General features: G+C 47.6%; 6 protein-coding genes across 6 annotated transcripts; 3 read left to right on the top strand and 3 right to left on the bottom strand.

Annotated features, from left to right (window-relative positions):
* Nucleotides 1–327: 327 nt before the first annotated feature.
* On the top strand, nucleotides 328–1,225 carry PFLUO_LOCUS5810 (uncharacterized protein; the record flags this gene model as incomplete). The annotated part of the gene is made up of 2 exons (XM_073783291.1): nucleotides 328–342; nucleotides 398–1,225. The coding sequence occupies 2 exons, from the start codon at nucleotides 328–330 to the stop codon at nucleotides 1,223–1,225; spliced, it is 843 nt and encodes a 280-aa protein (XP_073639861.1).
* Nucleotides 1,226–1,649: 424 nt separating this feature from the next.
* Nucleotides 1,650–3,368, bottom strand: PFLUO_LOCUS5809 (uncharacterized protein; the record flags this gene model as incomplete). The annotated part of the gene is made up of 3 exons (XM_073783290.1): nucleotides 1,650–2,964; nucleotides 2,992–3,052; nucleotides 3,125–3,368. 3 exons carry the CDS (start codon nucleotides 3,366–3,368, stop codon nucleotides 1,650–1,652), a joined length of 1,620 nt encoding a protein of 539 aa, XP_073639860.1.
* Nucleotides 3,369–3,866: 498 nt separating this feature from the next.
* Nucleotides 3,867–5,528, top strand: PFLUO_LOCUS5808 (uncharacterized protein; the record flags this gene model as incomplete). Its single annotated transcript, XM_073783289.1, has 1 exon — nucleotides 3,867–5,528. One exon carries the CDS (start codon nucleotides 3,867–3,869, stop codon nucleotides 5,526–5,528), a length of 1,662 nt encoding a protein of 553 aa, XP_073639859.1.
* Nucleotides 5,529–7,951: 2,423 nt separating this feature from the next.
* PFLUO_LOCUS5807 (uncharacterized protein) lies at nucleotides 7,952–8,436 on the bottom strand (the record flags this gene model as incomplete). The annotated part of the gene is made up of 2 exons (XM_073783287.1): nucleotides 7,952–8,230; nucleotides 8,296–8,436. The coding sequence occupies 2 exons, from the start codon at nucleotides 8,434–8,436 to the stop codon at nucleotides 7,952–7,954; spliced, it is 420 nt and encodes a 139-aa protein (XP_073639858.1).
* Nucleotides 8,437–9,612: 1,176 nt separating this feature from the next.
* On the top strand, nucleotides 9,613–10,980 carry PFLUO_LOCUS5806 (uncharacterized protein; the record flags this gene model as incomplete). Its single annotated transcript, XM_073783286.1, has 4 exons — nucleotides 9,613–9,783; nucleotides 9,857–9,986; nucleotides 10,037–10,163; nucleotides 10,218–10,980. 4 exons carry the CDS (start codon nucleotides 9,613–9,615, stop codon nucleotides 10,978–10,980), a joined length of 1,191 nt encoding a protein of 396 aa, XP_073639857.1.
* Nucleotides 10,981–15,448: 4,468 nt separating this feature from the next.
* PFLUO_LOCUS5805 (uncharacterized protein) lies at nucleotides 15,449–16,531 on the bottom strand (the record flags this gene model as incomplete). Its single annotated transcript, XM_073783285.1, has 1 exon — nucleotides 15,449–16,531. One exon carries the CDS (start codon nucleotides 16,529–16,531, stop codon nucleotides 15,449–15,451), a length of 1,083 nt encoding a protein of 360 aa, XP_073639856.1.
* Between the last annotated feature and the right edge of the window lie 2,559 nt (nucleotides 16,532–19,090).

The raw sequence follows: 19,090 nt of genomic DNA, 5'->3' as shown, positions 1-19,090 counted from the left end.
AACCATTTAGCCGTTCTTTCAACCATTTAGCCGTCTATCACGCTTAAAGATTGTCAAGGCGCCTAGAAAATGCCATCTCATATAGGTAATGGCCTATTACAAGGTACCGTAAACCATCTATAATGCGGGGATACCTGGCCACATCGTGTTTCTCTACAGTGATTACGCCCCTCACATTGTACAGTGGGTCTGACCTTTTTCAAGCCGACTGATCTTTTCTTATAAAAGCAACTGCTATCGGTACGATGCAAAAGCCTCTTCACCAGACTCACTCTGTGTGAAATTCTGTGTATTCACTATCATTTTCAAACTCACTAAGTCTTCGGGATGGCAACAGAACTTGTGAGTGCTATTAACGCAATGTACCATGTACCTGGCTTCTGCTAATAAACCACAGTTCACACTGAAAGGCAAGACTGCTGTCCTCACCGGTGCAGCACGGGGCCTGGGTCTCACATTTGCCACGGCACTGGCGAGTGTAAACTGCAACCTCGCCGTGCTGGACATCCTTTCTGAACCATCACCCTCTCTTCTCGCGCTACGAGACTACCATGGCATCAAATTGGAGTATTACCGCACAGACATAGCCTCACGTCCCGAGGTCACTGCCGCTGTTGAAAAGATTGAGGTGGATTTTGGGAGGATTGATATCAATATCAACGCCGCGGGCGTGGTGATGGACGAGCCTTTTCTCACGACCACTGATCAGAACATCGAGCGTACTCTTGCCGTCAACTTCACAGGTTCATTCCTCGTGGCACAGGCTTGTGCTAACAGCATGGTCACGCGGTACAAATCTGTCCACGGCAGCGAGACAGCAGCACAGCCTACCACTGGCACAATCATCTTCATCGCTAGCATCGCTACATACATTGCGTCTAGCGTGCAACAGATCAGCTGCTATACAGCATCCAAAGCGGCTATTAAGGGGCTGGTGAAACCGATGGCCATGGAACTTGCGCCGTATGGGATCCGAGTCAATTCCTTAAGTCCAGGGTATATGATGACGGATATGATGCGAGGATTGCAAGAACAACAACCTCAACTGGTGGACCAGTTTGAGAAGGAGACTTTATTTGGCCGAATTGGAATGCCCGAAGAGTTGAAGGGTACTATCTTGTATCTATGCTGTGATCGCGCCAGTGGGTGGTATACAGGGCAGGATCTATTGGTCGATGGTGGGGCGAGTACTTGGAAGCATCCAGCTAATTTAGTATCAAGTTAAGAAAAGTAACTAGTTAGTTAGTTAGCAGAAATATATTACGTAACTCTGTGTTGTCGTTGGCCATTATCAAATTGCTATTCACAATGTTTATCACTTGTCAACACGATTATTTCATCAGTTACTCAGACATACATTGGGACCCAGGCAGTATAGCTAGTCTCCTTTGAATGGCTTTACCCTTGTCAGTGACAAGCAATCCGGCTAGAAATAGAGATATATCTCTTAATGCCAACTTGAGTACAGAAGAGTTCACATCTCTCAAACATGTATTTTATTCAGTCCGAAAACCTAAAAACAAATAATTCCCCTATAAAAAACAATGGATAAAAGCCCGATTTCAACCGAACCAGTTCTTGAAGTTCCACAACGACAATGTATTTCTCATTCCAGGCTGTTAGGTCGAAGTAAGCCCCGAGAATCTTCCCTACAGTTTGTTAGGTACTTCTACATGAAGAGATCTGTTCTTCTCAGACCCCGCTTCAAGCACCCTTCTGGGATCGAGATCTGTAGTGCCATTAACCTCGTCCAACAGCCTCCGCGCTGCAACCGCAACGCTACCGCCGGCCTCACCGATGCGCCGGTGATACTCCTCCATGTTTTTGCTCACAAGCAGACTCTCGCTCGTGAACAGCAGATTGACCTCTTCAAGTGATTTACCGGCGACCTCGGGATAGAAAAACCATACGATTGGCATGGCGAGAATGTTCATGCAGCCAAAGAAGATGAAGGTGGCCCACCCCAAGCGAGCTAGCATTATGGGGATCACAAAAGTGTTCATTCCGCACCCAATAGCCCAGCCCAGAATAGTGAACGAGTAGCCTTTTGCTCGCACTTCCTGCGGCCATATTTCCGTGCCATAGATCCAGCATGGGACTATATTAAACATGGTGAAGAACCAGAGGAAGACGAAGACGAAGGCCCCTGCGGCGGTCCCTAGGCGGGATGCCATTGCGGGATCAGTAGCTTGGTGAGTTTGACTTGTCTTGATCAGCGCGGCCACGAGGAATAAAGCGAGACCCTGCGTGATGAAAGACACCATGAGAGATTTAATCCGGCCCATGCGGTCGATAACCAGTGCTGCAGCGGCGGTGCCCAGGATACCGAAACTGTTGGCCAGACCGGCCATCCAGGCTGACTTGTAGGGACCGAACCCGGCAAGACCGAAGAGAGTACCAGCCCAGGTGGCTATGGTGAGAATACCTGTCCATTGCTGGATCTGCTGGAGGGCTAGACCCATGACAACGCGTCGACCAAGATGCAGTTTCCCCGAGTAGCGACCGCCGCGGATGAGATTGAGAAAGTTATTTCGTTTGTGGTATGATGCTTCGACAATTGCTTCGAGCTGCTCAACTTCGATAAGAAGCTTGGGGTCACGGAGGTCCAAGTCGCCACGGATCTTGCTCAAGATATTGACCGCTTCCCTGCGACGATTATTGGCCATCAGCCATCTCGGCGACTCAGGAAGGAAGAAGACAGTAAGAACAACAATCAACACCGGAGCCGCCATAAATGCCAATGGAAAACGCCATTGGAACTCTGTACTAGACGACCTGATACCGAAATTGAGCCAGTACGCAATCACAATGCCGGCATAGTTCGCAACGAAGACGAGCGAAAAGTTAGAGCCGCGATCGTGCGCTCGAGAGAGCTCGCTCACCCACGGCGGAACGATAGAGTTGATGAACCCGATTCCTATCCCCGCGATGACACGCGCGCAGATAAACATGTTGCTGTTTTGACTGGCGGACATAAGCGCCGCGCCTTACACGCAGAAGAGGGAGCCGAGCCAGACACCTTTTTTGCGGCCGAGCTTGTCACCCACCCATCCTTCACCCATCAATCAGTATATAGAGGCGCACTATTGATATAAAATGAAAATTTAGAATGATTCGTCCATACCTCCAATGAAACATGCCCACATGGCACCGAAATAGTACGCTGCCAGCAGACCACCCTGCTTGGTGCTATTGGTCACGACCCCATTTGACCCGATGCCGGCCATGTCAATGAAGCCTGGCGACGTGCTGACGGTACCCAGAACCCCTTGGTTGTAGCCTTCAAAGATGAGGGCAATAGCGGTGAAGAGATTGAGAAGAAACATGAGTGCCTTTCCGGGAATATGTTTCCACAGTTGTACGGCCATGGTGAGGGTACGTTCGCAGTCGGGCACGCATATGTCGGGATGTCACTGTGTTCTGTGAAAGTGAACGAGGTCTCAGGAGGTGAAGGTAGACGAGAGACGATAGAGCACCGTTGTGAAATTATTTGAGTAGATCGCAGGAGAATTGATGATTATTTATTTAGGTACGGTCTGACGACGAGGAGGAGCACACGTCACCCAGTCAACCCCAGACCCCAGTACATTCATTTTGCGGAGGAAAGCTGATCAGATACTGCGGTGAGCTGACCTTGCCGTAGGGCTCACAGGGACAAATTTGAAAGCCTTTTAGCAGTTTAGTATTCCTTCCCCGCGTACTTCCCCGCACACTTCTCATTCCCTCACTGATACAAACCGTTTAAGCGTTCAGACATTCAGCCGTTGATGCATGTGCCTCCGAGTCGGACCCAGAGTGCCGCTAATCAGCGGCTGGTCATGATTTAAATAAGTGGTTAGTCTTTGTATCCTGGAGGTACAGCCCCAATGGAAGAGGTGAAAAGGAAACCGATCTTCACTGATAGTGGTAGTTCCATGCACGCCGACCGATTCACCCACATTATTGTCGGCGCCGGCTCGGCGGGCTGCATTGTGGCCCGTCGGGTTGCCGAGAACCGGGCCTTCGACGTCCTGCTCATCGAAGCCGGGCCCGACATTGGCCCATCCCCCACCAACGCTTCCTCCATACCCTATGGTGTGCGTGATGCCCGCCGGGTGCCCATGACAGGGCAATCCGAGATCTTTGATCCCAGGATCGACTGGAACCTCGAAGTCGACATAGATTGCGGAGGGCGGATGATTGTCCCGCAGGCGAAGGTTATGGGCGGAGGGAGCAGTATCAATGGAGGCACTTTTTTACGAAATACAGCTAGTGATGCGAGGGAATGGGTTAATTTAGGGAATGACGGCTGGGATTTCAATAGTTCAGTCGCTGTATACGAGGAACTTGAAGGTGACACCCTTCGTGGCACACGCGGTCCGCATCCCATTGCCAGAGCGAGTATGGGCGAAGCAGGCAAAATTCAGGCTGCTTTCGTCGAAGACGTTAAATCTCGGGGTCTCCAAAGTATCCTCGATCTGCAGGCCACCGGAGCAGAGGGTGTCGGCCCGTCACCAGTCTGTCGTCGCGACTCCACCCGGGTCAGTGCGGCGGACACTTTTATCGACCCGATCCGGCTCTTCCCTAATTTTACCATCTTGGCCAATTCGCTAGTCGATCGAGTGCTCTTTCAGGACCGCAAGGCTGTCACAGTCGTGCTGGCTAACGGTCGCGAGATACACGCAACCCACGAAATCATCCTCTGTGCTGGCGCAATATTTTCACCGGCTATCTTACAACGCTCCGGTATCGGTCCAACGGAGCTACTTGGACGACATGGAATTGCGCCTTTGGCCGAGCTCCCGGTGGGATTGAACCTTAGCGACCATCCATGCATCCCACTCGTTGCGCGGCCACGGCCCGGTGCTTACACGGACACGGATTATTCCTTGCAGATGCAAGCGCGATGGTCGTCGTCGCTGCACCCTGGTGCTATCGACTTGCAGATGGTTTGTTTCTCGTATCTCTTCGCCCAGCCCACGGATCTTCCGATACCACGAGGGCGCCAGCCGCAAAGAAGCTTGGGAGGCACAGAGACTGGTCATGTTGCTGGAATAGGATGTAACATAAATAAGCCCAGTTCGGTCGGCATGGTGGAGATCCGCTCCAGGGATCCAAATCAGATGCCAACAGTCCGTCCTAATTACCTGAGCAACCCGCACGACCGAGCTTTGGCACGAGAGGTTGTGCGCACTGCGTACGCCGTGCTCACGTCGCCCACCATGCAAACATTACTTACAGCTCCGCTGGGCATAACCGCGCAAGTTGTAGCCGACGATATGATGCTGGATGGTTACATAAAAGCTCATTATTCAACAACTTACCATTACTGCGGTTCGTGTCGAATGGCTAGTCGTGAGAAAGGCGGGGTTGTGGATCAGAGCGGGCGCGTGTATGGTATGAAGGGGCTTAGGGTCGCGGATGCGAGTGTGCTGCCAACTATACCAGCAGCGAATACGATGGCGAGTAGTATGCTAGTGGGAGAGAGAGTGGGCAGGAGCGTCTGTGATGGTCGAAGTATTCAGAAGCCAGCCAGCTCTCGGATATAGATAGTACCCATCACGGGCCAAACCCCGTCCTTCCTACTAAGGGTTTGCCTTTGTAAAAACGGAAAATGGACATCCATATCATTTGACAACAGGGTCTAAGGGCGGAACAGTTTCGGCGCTTTAAGTCTCCAATACCCAAACAAAATCCACTGCCGCTGTCCGGCCATCTAGATGTTAGGTTCGCTTAATAGACCGCGGGAGCTGGGAACGATTTGAGAGTTTCTAGCTGAAATGTCGCCAAATATCACTATCAAGCTCTGGTAGCATTCCACACGTAAAATAATGGCCACCATTAGGTGCAGTAGAAAGGTTCGCTTCATCGATGCACTCTTCATGAGTGCGAAAAACCTCTATGCTACTGAGCACAAAGACCTTCTCTGCCGTATTCAGGTCGATCCATGCTTTCGGGTGTTTCCAGATAGTGGCAAAATGTGACGAAGCATTACATAACTATGCTATTTTATGTCAGTCTGCGTACAACACGTTCAGGGCATGCCATTGGCTATCTACAAAGACACGGTGGATGGTCTCAGGGTAATAAGTTGATGACAGACAACCGATGTTTTGGGCAAAGCATCTTAGGTTCCACTCAGCCCCAGGCCTCATGCACCCACGAAGTATATGGAGCTGATGATTGGTATCAGAAGATTTGGTCGGTTGGCCGTCATAGAGCAGCGAGGCAAGACCAGCCGAGTCAAATTGTTGTGGCAGACGGAGGTCAAGGGCAACATATCGAGCTTTGGTGGCAGGTTTGCTCTGGACTGTCAATATGGCCAACTAGTTGTGTGTCGTCTATCTTCCCAGCACGTTAAGTTAAAATTATCAATACTCGAGCGGCTCATAAAATCCAAGCACTACTTCATGCTGAAAAACGCCGTTGATGATGTTCGAGTATATCTTAGTTCGAATACGTATGCAATTACGCTTGTTTCTAAACACACCACAACGTCGCTCTTGACTGAAAATGTAGGTTTGGATCTGAAACAACACGGTCGACCAAGATTTTTGACGTTTACCCGTCCAAAATAAGGACATTGGGGACTCAGCAGAATCATGGTCAACCACTGTCGATGCCGATGATATAATTTGCGAGATCACAGAAGACTTATCATGGGACTAATGTCTTTTGGCATTCATCTGGAAGATAGATATCCAAGCAGAGTATTGTGGAGTGGAAGTTGGCTTTGCGCGATGTTAGTTCACGATGGAACTTAGCCGATAATTTGGTCGTTCAACTCGGAGACGCATCTTATCCGTTTCTTCCAATTTCCGCAAATGGTGCCACTCAAGCTTTGGAGGACAGCATCTATTTAGCTTCCTGTCTTTACCTCACCGGAAGGGGAGACATTCCTCTGGCAGAGATGTCAGTTTGCTGGATAACGGACCACGACCGCGAGGAATACGTGTACCGAAACCGAACGAAATGCGTCGATTGTGTGCTTGGGGGCACTGATGTTAGAACCACAGATCTGCCAATTTGTTGACAGCTGTCGAGGCTGGAAACACCGTAGATAATGAGGGTGATTGGGTTTGAATTGACCCTTTATGAAGATGAACTGGGTTTATTATGTGCTACTTGCTACATCGTATAGAGCTCTTCAAGGTTCTGGATTAGCTGTCTCATTTGAGCTTGTACTGTGGCCCAAAAATCTGCAGTATACCTCCTGCCAATTATCGCAACATCATGGTTCAGTTCAAGGGGTTGGTTTTTTGCAGTAATGGGCAAATTCAAAGTGTCCGTGATGATGAATATCAAATGTTCAGTTGCAGTCACTAAGTTGAATGGAAGTTCCAGGGCTATTCGTCTTGAGAGCTTGATTACTGACCTTCCTGGAAGATGATAATGTGTATCAGATTGTCTAAAAGAGGAAGAAGTGAAGCTATCTCGACTATCTAGACGGCTCTGACGAGGGAGTGTCGTCATGTTAGTCATGCGATCTCAAAAATTCGCAAATTCCAATGATCAAGTAGTGGCGAGTATTGACGCCCATATTGTGGCAGGCTGCAACACTCCTTTTTTACAACCATGGTCTTTCGCCCCTGCATGACGCTATTCCATTCCTTCGTCTGCATCGCACGATCCGCGTAAGTTTTCAACTTCTCTGGAATGATGCTGTCTCTCCCAATGTCCAACATTCTCGCTATGAAAGTTGTAAGATGAGCATCGAGTGCTGTGGGATGCAGAAGATCAAAGAGCCACGACTCGGCCGTTTCACCTCGAGAAGGTGGCCACGTCACAAGCGATTCGAAAACTCTCATCAGCTCGAGCGCTTGTTCGCTCATGTTCTCTGGAACGCCAGGCTTAAGGCCACCAACCTTGTCCCGCTCGAGCCTTAATGAGCAGTCAGATTTATTCATTTTACAAATCCGGCCCGGTGGAGCATGTCTGACACTGGAAATTCACGAACAAAACGGTAGGACACTCACACTCCTAATTTGAAGGTCAAAGCATCTCGGTACCGAGGCGATACTTCTCCAGCGAGCCTCTTGATGACACTCTGTTTGAGTCCCTCGGCAACATATTCGCGGCCAGAGAAGGACAAGGAGAAATAGTTGAGCGCATGGAGATCATTGAGCAGTTTGGTAATCTGCTCATTGTGCGACACCGGGATCAAGGATGGATAGCGCTCTGCAAGGAAGTGAGTAATGTCAACAGAATCAGCGATGGGCTTCTCGAGCCATTTTGACTCCAGCACTGGAACCTAACGCCGCAGTCAGCACAGCACAGTTCCATGCAGCTTCAGGCTGTGCACGTTGAGGCTCGTACCTGGCCAAGTGCATTAATTTCGCATAGGAAATGCTGCGAGAGTTGCTCTTCGTTGAAAATATCGACGACTACTTCAGATATTGGTATTGCGGGGTATCCATCCCTTGGTTGGCCTCGAATCGCTATTGTTTGACGAACCATGATGGAGCAGATGGAGTACGTGTTGTGGTAGAGAGTATAATCCGGAGAAGCCATTTTCAGGGTATCGAAAGAAGAATATTTATGTGAGCGAAAGCGATGTATTCGGAGTGATGCGAATTTAGCAATGACAAGTTATTTCTGGATGAATCATGTCGGAGTGGAATTCCCACTAGTAATTTACTAGGATCCATCTTCTGCATCCTGATCACCTGATCTTCCAGGGAATCCAGGCGTCCAGTGCAATTTCCACATTCCGGCAGTTTTTTCCGCTTTCTGCCCTCTATGAAATCCAGCATAATAGCTAGACAAAATATCATCGTTTTCATCAGTCACATCAGACTGCCTGGTAAAATTACTAGCTAATACTCTTATTTTGCACTTCCACAAACCATCATGACGTCATTCATGTCGTATCACACATGTACCCGCCCAGTGTAGCTGGGCCCTCACCGCATTATTAATTTGACAACCAAAAATGCAGAGCAAAATATACCGCTAGGCCCAAAGGTGCCAAAGGCCTTATTCCAGGTCTTGACGGTAATTTTGATAGTTTAACAATTCTTTTTGAGGCAGGGGCCTAGCTTCTCCAATGGAGGTTCGTTAGACACACCGTTCCTATGGGTCTGTGATTAATTATGAGTATCGCGGAGGTCTGCGACTATTGCTTGTTTGAGTAAATATTTCTAATATAGTGCCTGCGTTCTAAATCATTGGGATGGGAATATTGGTGTCTTTCCTGGTCTTTTCTAAGTCTCTGTCTATAATCAATCTTGGTGGGGGTACTGAGAGTCTTGGCAAATCAGCTGCTTTTGTTACAGCAAATTCTCCGTGTGTTAGATTACGATTTCAATAGGTGAAAAATTCCATCGAATATTGCATGGTGGGCCGCCCCCACATTGCTATTACACGAAACGGTTTGATTTGCCGAAGCGTGGAAGTTCGACGAACTAAAATATGAGCTAAGGTTTAGTACTGCCAGAGCTCTTCTTATTGGCAGATGTGTGGCCTTTTCAATCGCCGAGCTCCACGGTCTCCATTTCATTTCTATCGATATACCTAGGCAAAGCAGACTATAAAGATGGCCAAAAATTCCCCTCCTTCCGGTTATCTGCTCTTCTTCACTTCTTCAATATTCCCAACCTGATTCTTCCAGTTTCCAAAATCTGGACTGCAGCCATGGCAAGTGTCCTCTCAGACCTGACTTCTACCCTGACGTCTGCTCTGTCAAACCTCCCACCTCCAGACAAGATCCAGGATGCCGATCGCATGCAGCTTCTGGGGGTCATCAATCAACTGCAATCAGCACTGGAGCCTCCCCAACTGCCTATCCAACGATTTTGCTTCTCGGTATGCTCCTCCAGAATTAATTTACCTATGTTATCTACCTCACTGAAGAGATCACTAATATAGCTTTGGTTAGCACTATGGCATTGTCGTCATCCGGATAGCCCAGGGTATGGGAGTCTTTGATGCGTTCGTTAAATCTCAAGGCAAGGAGATGTCACTGAAAGAGTTGTCCTCCAACGTCAAAGGGGACGACAAGCTTCTGAGTAGACACTCTATTCCATGTAAAACTGGGGTCTTGCTGACTATTTCGTAGGACGTATTATGCGCTTTTTGTCTGCTCACCATATTTTCAAACAAACAACCAGTGATTCATACAAGCCTCTGCCACTGGCAATGGTATTCGGCACCGGGTCAGTGCCCGGGGACATGATAAAGCACTTGTAGGTATTTCAGACTGTCTATCTGGTATGGTCAGTGCTTACAATAGATTCCAGCCATACCAACATGCAAGTAACTGCAAAGCTATTTGATTATTTTGAATTGAATAACTACACGAACCCGGAAGACGCATATGATGCTCCCTTCCAGCTCGCCTACAACACTAAGAGCCATTACTTTGAATGGTTGAGCCAAAATCCCACAAAACAAGAGGCGTTCAACTCGGTGATGACGCAGAGCCAACAGTATCGTGGTGCAGACTGGTTCGAAATTTATCCGGTACAGGAAAGGCTGCGGGTTTCCCCAGACCAGGTTTTGCTGGTTGATATTGGTGGCGGCGTGGGCCACGATATCGCGGCATTTAAAAAGCATTTCCCAGACCTCCCGGGCAAGCTCGTCCTGCAGGATCTCCCTCAGGTCATTGAAACCATCAAGGAACCTCTGCCCGAAGGGATTATCGCTATCAGCCACAACATGTTTGAGCCACAACCTATTAGCGGTGCTAGAGCGTACTATATGAGAACGGTCTTGCACGATTTCCCGGATAGGCAAGCTCTTGATACTCTTGCACAAATCCGAGACGCCATGTCGGAGGACTCTGTTTTGTTCGTTCATGAGCATACAGTGTCCGAAGATCTCGATGTCCCTCCGATCGCCGCGACACTTGATATACATATGATGGAGATATTCTCCTCTTTAGAACGAACCGAGAAGGAATGGATAGCTCTTTTGGAGAAAGCTGGGTTCAAGGTGGTAAAGGTCTGGAACGAGGAATCAGTCGGACAGTCTACTGCTCTGTTTGAGGCTACTCTGCATTGAATTTTGGATAATTATTGAAAGGCGAACGTTGAAATCAAGTCAGATATTATATTTATGATTGCTTACTTAGTTTATCTACATAGACATGGACGATAATGAAATAAGCTTTCAGATCTAGGCATGCACTCTTAAGAATAGTTCAGAAGCAGATCAGTTCCGCGAATAATCGACCAGTTCTTTCCCTGCTGCGTCGACATCAACGTGTCAAACAGAAACCTGGACAGCTCTTCTTCCATGTCAGTACCCATAATCGAGCTGTATGATTGGCCACGAGTCCGTAATTCTGCGTACAGACGATTTAAAGCCATCGAGACAATGACGTTAGAATTAATGATCCCTTCACAGTGGGGCCAGGTTTGCAAGGTGTATATTGCCTGCAAGCGAATTGAATAGTCTGGACACTGCGAGGCCACCACCCACAAACCTGGGAGGACGCCGTAATCCATAGTAAATGTTGGGCGATCAAATGACTTGGCTAAGAATGCTCGATGTGCTGAGAACAGGCGGATATATTCTGGTGTCAAGCTTGCAGGTACTGGCCCTTTGATGAGACAGGTCTTCAAACTGAGGATCTGTCCAAGACTCTGGAGTTGAAGCAAATCAACACCTTGCTGGTCACGAGCACAAAGGGTATGATAGAAGTCACGATGGAATATCCAAAAATGGTGTTGAAATCCGTGATTCAGGGACAGAGCCTGTTGCTGCCTCTGGAACAAGTCATTGTATTCCGCTGCAATTTCAATAGCGGACGATGGCCAGCATCGGGCGAGAAAAGGGATACCCGTATTCAAAAGAAAAGTCACACTTCGGTGAACATCCGACACAGTTTGCATTCGAGAAAAAAGGTCCAGAGTATGCACGCCATCATCAACTCCAAAATGGGTAAACAAGAACGGAGTGCCTAGCCCAAAATGGGCGGATTCGATGTCGAACCGTTCGAAGACGTGAACCAGCGAATCGTCTAGACTAATTGTTGAATGATAGTCCTGTGTCTCTTTGAGGATGCGAAGCCCACTATGCAGATGTTGGAAGGCACGGTCATATCGTCCCAGTAATAACTCGGACATGACAAAAAGCAGGCAGCATATCAGTATGATTTCCCGGTACCGAGGGTCATTCGAGGTCTGACGTTGTGAAAGGTGGGTATTTGCTCGCGAGGCCTGCTGAAGTGCGAAGCGATGACGAGCTCGCTGGAGGTTTTCCCCAGACAAGCGCATTTCGTTCGCGTCCGAGTCTTCGTGAAGGGCACCGAGCATATTGGCGGCGTGATACACAGCTGGGTCGACATGACTAATCTGTAATATGATTTTCTGCCAGAGAGGAGAGTCGAAGAAAGCACCGAATCCAGGAATGGAGCAATATCGAAAGTATGAAAAGCATCGTCGCTCGTCCATGGTGGTTACCCACCCCGGGTGAGGGTAAATACTCCAGGTAAATGATAAAGCTCGCTTTCTGACTGGCAAGCGATGCAGATCATAGCCATCGCATTTACGGCCGGTAGACTTGCAGTTGTTGCATATTCCAGGATTTTCGTCGCACTTGACGTGTCGAACGCTGCGCATCTCACCAGTCACTACGGTACTTGTTGCATATGAACCCGCCGGAGCCTGTCGGCCATTGGATGGTGAGAGGATAAATACCTACCGGCATGTTCGGCATCCCTTCAGCGACCGATTGATGCATTTTCTGCGTCGCTTTATGCGCAGCATCACGGACAGGCAACAAGAAGGGTTGAGCGTTAGAGAAAGGGAAACGAGAAAAAATAGCAAAATGAGGTTTCCAAGCTGGCAGCCTGGAATGGTCCCCGGACTTCAGCTTCAGCTTCCGGCAATAGAATGAGGCCAAATAATGCTGAGCGAGGGTTGGGGGCGAAAATGTGGAGCTTGGAGGTCTGGATCTTTTGTGGAAATGGGAAATAAGCGTAATCACTAGTAATTCTACCAAGCTGTCTGATTGGGACAATGATGGAAACGATGGTATTCAGTCTATCAATTATCCTGGAATTTATAGGGGCAGAAAGCGGGAAAACTGCCGGAATGCGGAAATTACGCTGGACGCCTAGATCTGATGGATCAGATCAGGTGATCAGGATGCGGAAGATGGATCCTAGTAAATTACTAGTGGGAATTCCACTCCGACATCTTTTTCATCTTAGTTCTAGTAATTCCCAGCTGCGATCGAAAATCGCAAGATAGGAAATGTCTGGCTTTCAGAGTATTATCCAAAAATTACTTTTATAACACAGAACGCCTGAAAAGGGAAATTAACGCACAATGCCAAGAACGCCAAAAACCCAAAGCAGTTTAGTGATGTACAAATTTTGTCCATGTTTCCGCCCTGATTACATGCCGACACAAACCCTGAGGGCTACAACTGCATGCAGAATTTCTTCTTTTTGGTAGGAATTGACGCTATTCTAACTGTTGTATAAGCCATCGGATGCTCGTCATCCCAAGCATTTCGACGAATACCTGATGCTTTTTGACCTGGGAAAACCCTTGTTGGCCGAAATACATTCTGCCTGAGGACCCTGGCTATCCCCTATTGACTAATGACAAGTGGTATGATAGTAATCCACAGGGTGTGATGTAGTACGTTGCCGAGTATTAGAATTCACTAGGCCCTGAGGTATTGGCTACGGCCAACAAGCAGACTGCGAACCACGATGTTTCCGTGGATCTACCCCTCGCGCTAGATCTATACCCTAACAGATGGAGATGAACCATATAATTGATACATAAGAGGAACATTCAAGTGGGCACAGGAGGTCATAGGTATCCACACCAATCGGGCGATAGTAGTGATTCTTTTTATATAAATTTATGTTTAGATGAAGAGACCACTGCCTTAGATCATTTCTATTGATTTTTTAATGCCACCCCCAATAGCAGCGACGTTTTGAGTATATCATCATGAATCAGGCCCACCGCAACAATTCCCCTAAAAAGAAAAAAGGCAAATGAGAACATAAACAGTTTTAAAGAGTAAATAACGGAAAGAGACCGGAAGTGATAGCCGAGTTGTGTTCCCTAAAACAATTGCACTGCACAAATGAAAGGGTGAAATTCTATCTACAGCGCTTATAAGTTTGTTAGAAAATTCTTGAGAACATCGATATTCAATGGAGCGCAACGTCCCAATGATGGATCACTCTGCATATGTCTTTTCAAAATCGTGGTCTCATATTTAGTCATTTTGGTGTACATCACCCACCGGCACATCCCGTTGAAAGCTTGCTCATCTAATATTGGCAGTATAGGTCGGACCCGATCACTGTTATCTTGCGCCTGGAGATAGTGAAGCCAGGTTCGACAGGGAAACTTTTCAAGGAAAATTCTGATTGCCTGTTCCAACATTCTGAAAGTTTCTTGAAGCTCTGTTGTCGGCGGCTCCAGCAGCTCCGGAACCAAGTTGTATCCCTGCTCCAAACCTTTGTCCAACTTGGATATCTGTAGCATTGCAGCAGTAAGATAGTCCACCGGAATGAAGTTTCTCCTTTGATTTCCCATAGTTGGAAAGCATTTAAACCGAAGGCAGCTGAGCATCAACCGGCTACTGACGTCAGAGGAATTTCCCACTCCCGTCACGCTGTGACAAAAGACTAAAACTGGACGATAAATTGTGATTTGAAAAAACGACTGAATAGCATCGTAGATCCATTTTTCCGAGCCTCGCTTTGACCATATCCATTCTCCTACTAGACTACTTCGATGTACTTCATTGGAGAGTCATTCTCTCCCACACTGCGGTAGTCATTAATCAGTCCAGCTGGTCCATATGCCGAGATAAAAGACATAAAATGCGGACTTTCTGCAGTCGAAGCAACGTTGCAGTTTCAAGATCATTAGCATTGCGGTGGTTGGCATATGAGTGAGCGTAGTTGACATGTGCAGCCAAACGTAAAATAGCCGACGTTTGTTCCGCTAACTCTTGAAACTTTTCAGTTCCCATTCCTACCTTTTCATGGTCAAGACGTCCTGCGACTACTAATGATCTTTTATAGATGAAAGGATCGGAATCCAGATCATACTGGGCTTGTGTTCTAATGGGATGTCAACTCCAGGATATTCCGCAATAAATGATTATTATCAGATGAAGCTCTAAGATAGTAATAGAATAGCCCATTTCTGTTTTACAATTACATCTAATTGATGAGATTTGTATGCAACTGCGTATCCACAGCTCTAGCTATTGAATAAATATCTTGAAGTACAGTCTATCTTCGTAAACCCACTTCCTGTAGCAACTTCATCTTTTTGCAGCATCCAAACTAGGGACGATACGAAATATCGCCCGCATTGTTTAAAGATTTTGATGGACCTTGTTGCCAGCACTTTTGGCGTTTTGCGAAAAATTAATGTGATGAGTGGTAGGATGAGTCGTCATAAACTATTGGATGATGCTGAGTTTCCACATTGATGTGTTATATGTGCTGTCCTTGGAATCCTGTTTTTTTTGTCCCCCATTCTTAGAGTGGGATGGAAACGTCGTATTGTTCTCGTCCCTCAAGATGTTCTTGTCGTCTCCTGAACACTATTGTGCCCTTCGTATTGACTGGGGCTTTGATCTTGACTAGCAAATGGCCATTGTCTACTTCCCACTGCACCGAAAGCAGTCCTTGTGGGGTCAAAACGTCGGCGCTGGCTGTTGTAAGTCCCAGATCGATTCCCACCTCAGGTGCCACAATCCACGCACGATGCCCAAAGCCGGCGACTCCTTTCTCAGCCCGGAGCCCAGTGACATACTCTGTAAGCACGTATGTGGCGGCACCACCCCATGGGTGCGAGAGGCTGGTGAACCAATCTAGTCCAGGCTCCCCCGAAGGCTTGACATACTCCCAGCTGCCACCGCTCATGGTATGTATATCGTCACGCATGGCGCCCCAGAGACCCTTTATCAGCGATAGACCAGCCTCGTAAGTACTGGAGTTCCCCATAAAAAATGCAGGGAGTAGGAAGCCATTCGTGAATGGAGAAATGTTGTCCGAAGTGGAAGAGCTTGATGCATCCATGTATCCAATCTCGTTCTTTAGAGAATCAACGGCTGACAGAGAGCGCAAGATCTGGTTCGGAGAAGCAACGCCACTCGTTATGCAAAGACCAGTCCCTGCGGTAGAGATGGAACTTGGATCAGATACTTGCCAAGCGTATGCACCCAAGTTGTTGTTCCACAAATGAGAATTGATGCCATTCGTGACTTGGTCCGCAGCTAAATTGAAAGTTCTCGCCGATTCTGCATCGCCGATTGCCTCCGCCACCTCTGACATGCCTTTAATGGCTTGAACAAATGCGCACGATTCTGCCGAGCTACCAGCAGCCGGTCCGATGAACCCTGAGGCTAGATATATGAGGTTATCCGTAGAGTTTATCTCGCTTATGAGGTACTCAGCATGAAGTTTCCACTTGTGCCATGTACTTCGAACCCAGTCCAGGTCGTTAGTTTGACGCACATACTCATAAAACGCCATGGCACCGACAATTTGGTAGTCAGGCTGGCCTAAAAGCCCCCCGGCGCCTATGAAAGGTGTTTCATGCGCTGGATTATACGACATAGCAGAAGCACCATTGACTTGACCATCTGCAATTTCCGTGTCTAAAACAAATTGAAGAGTGCTTTTTGAGAGGTCGTAGCGTGATGTACTGACGCCGATGATGCGAGCCGTGTGATAAAAATCACCCAGCCATACAAGTCGGTCTCTCTTAGCTCCATCCAGGCACACTGAAGCGAGATTACTTTGTGTTCCGTAATCTGCAAGAACTTCAAGGGCCGTCATCGAGTTATTATAAAATATCGTGCCTGCAGCAGTATCCCACATCGCGACGTTACGAACGTAAGCTTCTTGATCTTGCCAGGCGCCGAAACCGAATGCTCCAAAGAGACTCTGCTCAGGTAACGCTTCGTTGAAGATCTCAATTCCATCAAGTAAAACTGATAGGTTGCCCGTATTGGCAAGTACAGTTCTGAGTCGGTGCCACTCGCCTTCCTTCACCGAGAAGGGTACATCATATGAACCGAGGATTGAAGAGGGCAGCGTTGTTTGCTGTACGAAGGCGTATCCAGAAGCCAGTATGATGCTGTTCGGTTTCAAGAATGAATCTGTGTTCAAAAACCTAGTTTCCGCGGGTTGCTCTCCAACAAGCAGCAGATGTAGACCTGAGAGAGAATAGAGGGGGTAGGCCTGTGGAATAATCAGCAGGGTATACTTTTGTCTCGTAACGCAGCTTTCTTACAACGCTCCACCACAACCCGCCTCGAATGATCTTAGTTTCAAATTCCAGAGTATAAGTCGCGTGTTGGGATGCAGAGAGACTGTGCGATGGTGCTGTTGATCGAATGTGGACACCGTCGTGTAAGTCAACTTCCCAAACTGGCCCTTGGCTCTCTTTAGCTACACAGGCGCCCAAACTAGCGCGGACACCGAGTGCCCAGATATCATTAAGAATACTATCATCACAAGAGAACTGGCCTGGGACTTGGTCGGTATCTCGAGGATCAATAGTCGCAACCAGGCCGACTTCTGTGATAAGGATGCTGCTGGGATTCAGTATCTTGAAGCTATGCCACCTCTGGCCGCCTTGAATCAGACGTGATACAATCCTGCCTGATTGTGTAACGTTGAAAGTCTCAACACGAAAGCAGTTGGTCAAGCCTGGAGCCCACGGATAGGGCCCGTCGGAGTAAGATTGGTTGAGGGCATTGAATTGCTCCGCATACTTAACCTCCACTTGAACTGGTTGATTTACATGTCCAACCACGAAAAAGGGGTAACCTGCTCGTTCGGTGCCAAAGTCGACCGTGGCTACTGGCGTTTTGGCGTTGAGTTGGAAGTGGGCAAAAGGCTGTGTATCCAAGCTTGTCTCGCTCCCAACGCTCACCCGTACGGGTTTAAATTCATAGCCTTGCAAATTGCTTCTGATTTTTGGGCGTAAACATCTGTGACTTTTAAGGCGCCATTGTCTACTCACAGGTGCAAACTCGATGAATCCGGTTTTGCTGCGCTGGCGCTGGCTAGTAGTAGTGCTAGTTCAATAGCCAAACTGAGAGTTGAGTATTTTCGCATTGTCGCAAATTAGTGCCTCGCGATGAAAACGAAACTACTCATTGTGTGCGCAATCGTACTTCGTTTTCAATTTCTTATATTCTGATTTCTTCGGCGTAAGCCAGTCCGAAATACCGAACGACCAGTTTGCCTCACGTTCCATAACTGGATTAAGCCGGTCGCAAATCCTGTTAAATAGAGTTAATCGGCAAATAACGCGACCCGCTTCCCCGCAACCCTTTAGGCTTTCATTGCAACCTTAGAGGGAGCCTAAAAAGGCATGTGGCCGCGGTTCTTCGCAAGAGAATAGAAGAAGTGGGCAATACATGGTTAGTTTTTTTACCATCCGCGCCTCGTCGCCCTGAGAAAATATGACCATAGCCCTAGAATACCTAATTTTTTGTTGCTAGTCCGAGGGAGAAGTTACATAGGATGGGCGAGGTAGACAAGTGGGTCTAAGGCCCATCTCCCTCGTGTCAATTGGAGTTTTAAAAACATGGCTCGGTGCTATCTAACCCGCCAGACGTGGTAAGTAGCAAAAGTCGGGAATTGGGTCACCCTTTAATCTTCATAATTTTTGAATATTTAGATGAATAGAGCTTAATAAGGGCTATATAATGGTGGAGCATATGCATAGTTTGATATGTGGTTTTGTATCTATATTAGAATTCTATGAGGGTATTCAGAACTAATATCGTGTGATAACGTAATTCCCCGGCGAGTGGGCCACCTACCCAATTACAATTATTTTAAATCAATTTATTAGACCACCAACGCCATTAATTTCAAATTTCTACCTGTCCGACCTATTAGAGCAATGCGTTCTTTTATGCATAACTTGGTTACAGTCTCTGCATTGCGGAAGGGGGGGTATGTAACGGGCTAGGGGCGCTATCTAATCACATATAAGCACGTAGCCCACGCCCATTGTTTGTTAACTTCGCGTGCCTAGGTAGCTCTTCTCTCTACGCTTTTATCAAATTGCAATCGGCTTCTTTGATTGGCATCTCAACTCGACTTAGCCCTTTACACGACTCATACCAACCAGATAACTACCTCAGAAAAGACAAG

This window comes from Penicillium psychrofluorescens (genome assembly GCF_964197705.1).
Source record: "Penicillium psychrofluorescens genome assembly, chromosome: 4".
Lineage (NCBI taxonomy): Eukaryota > Fungi > Ascomycota > Eurotiomycetes > Eurotiales > Aspergillaceae > Penicillium > Penicillium psychrofluorescens.
The sequence above is the reverse complement of the archived record's forward strand: the minus strand, read 5'-3'. Positions and strand labels throughout refer to the sequence as shown.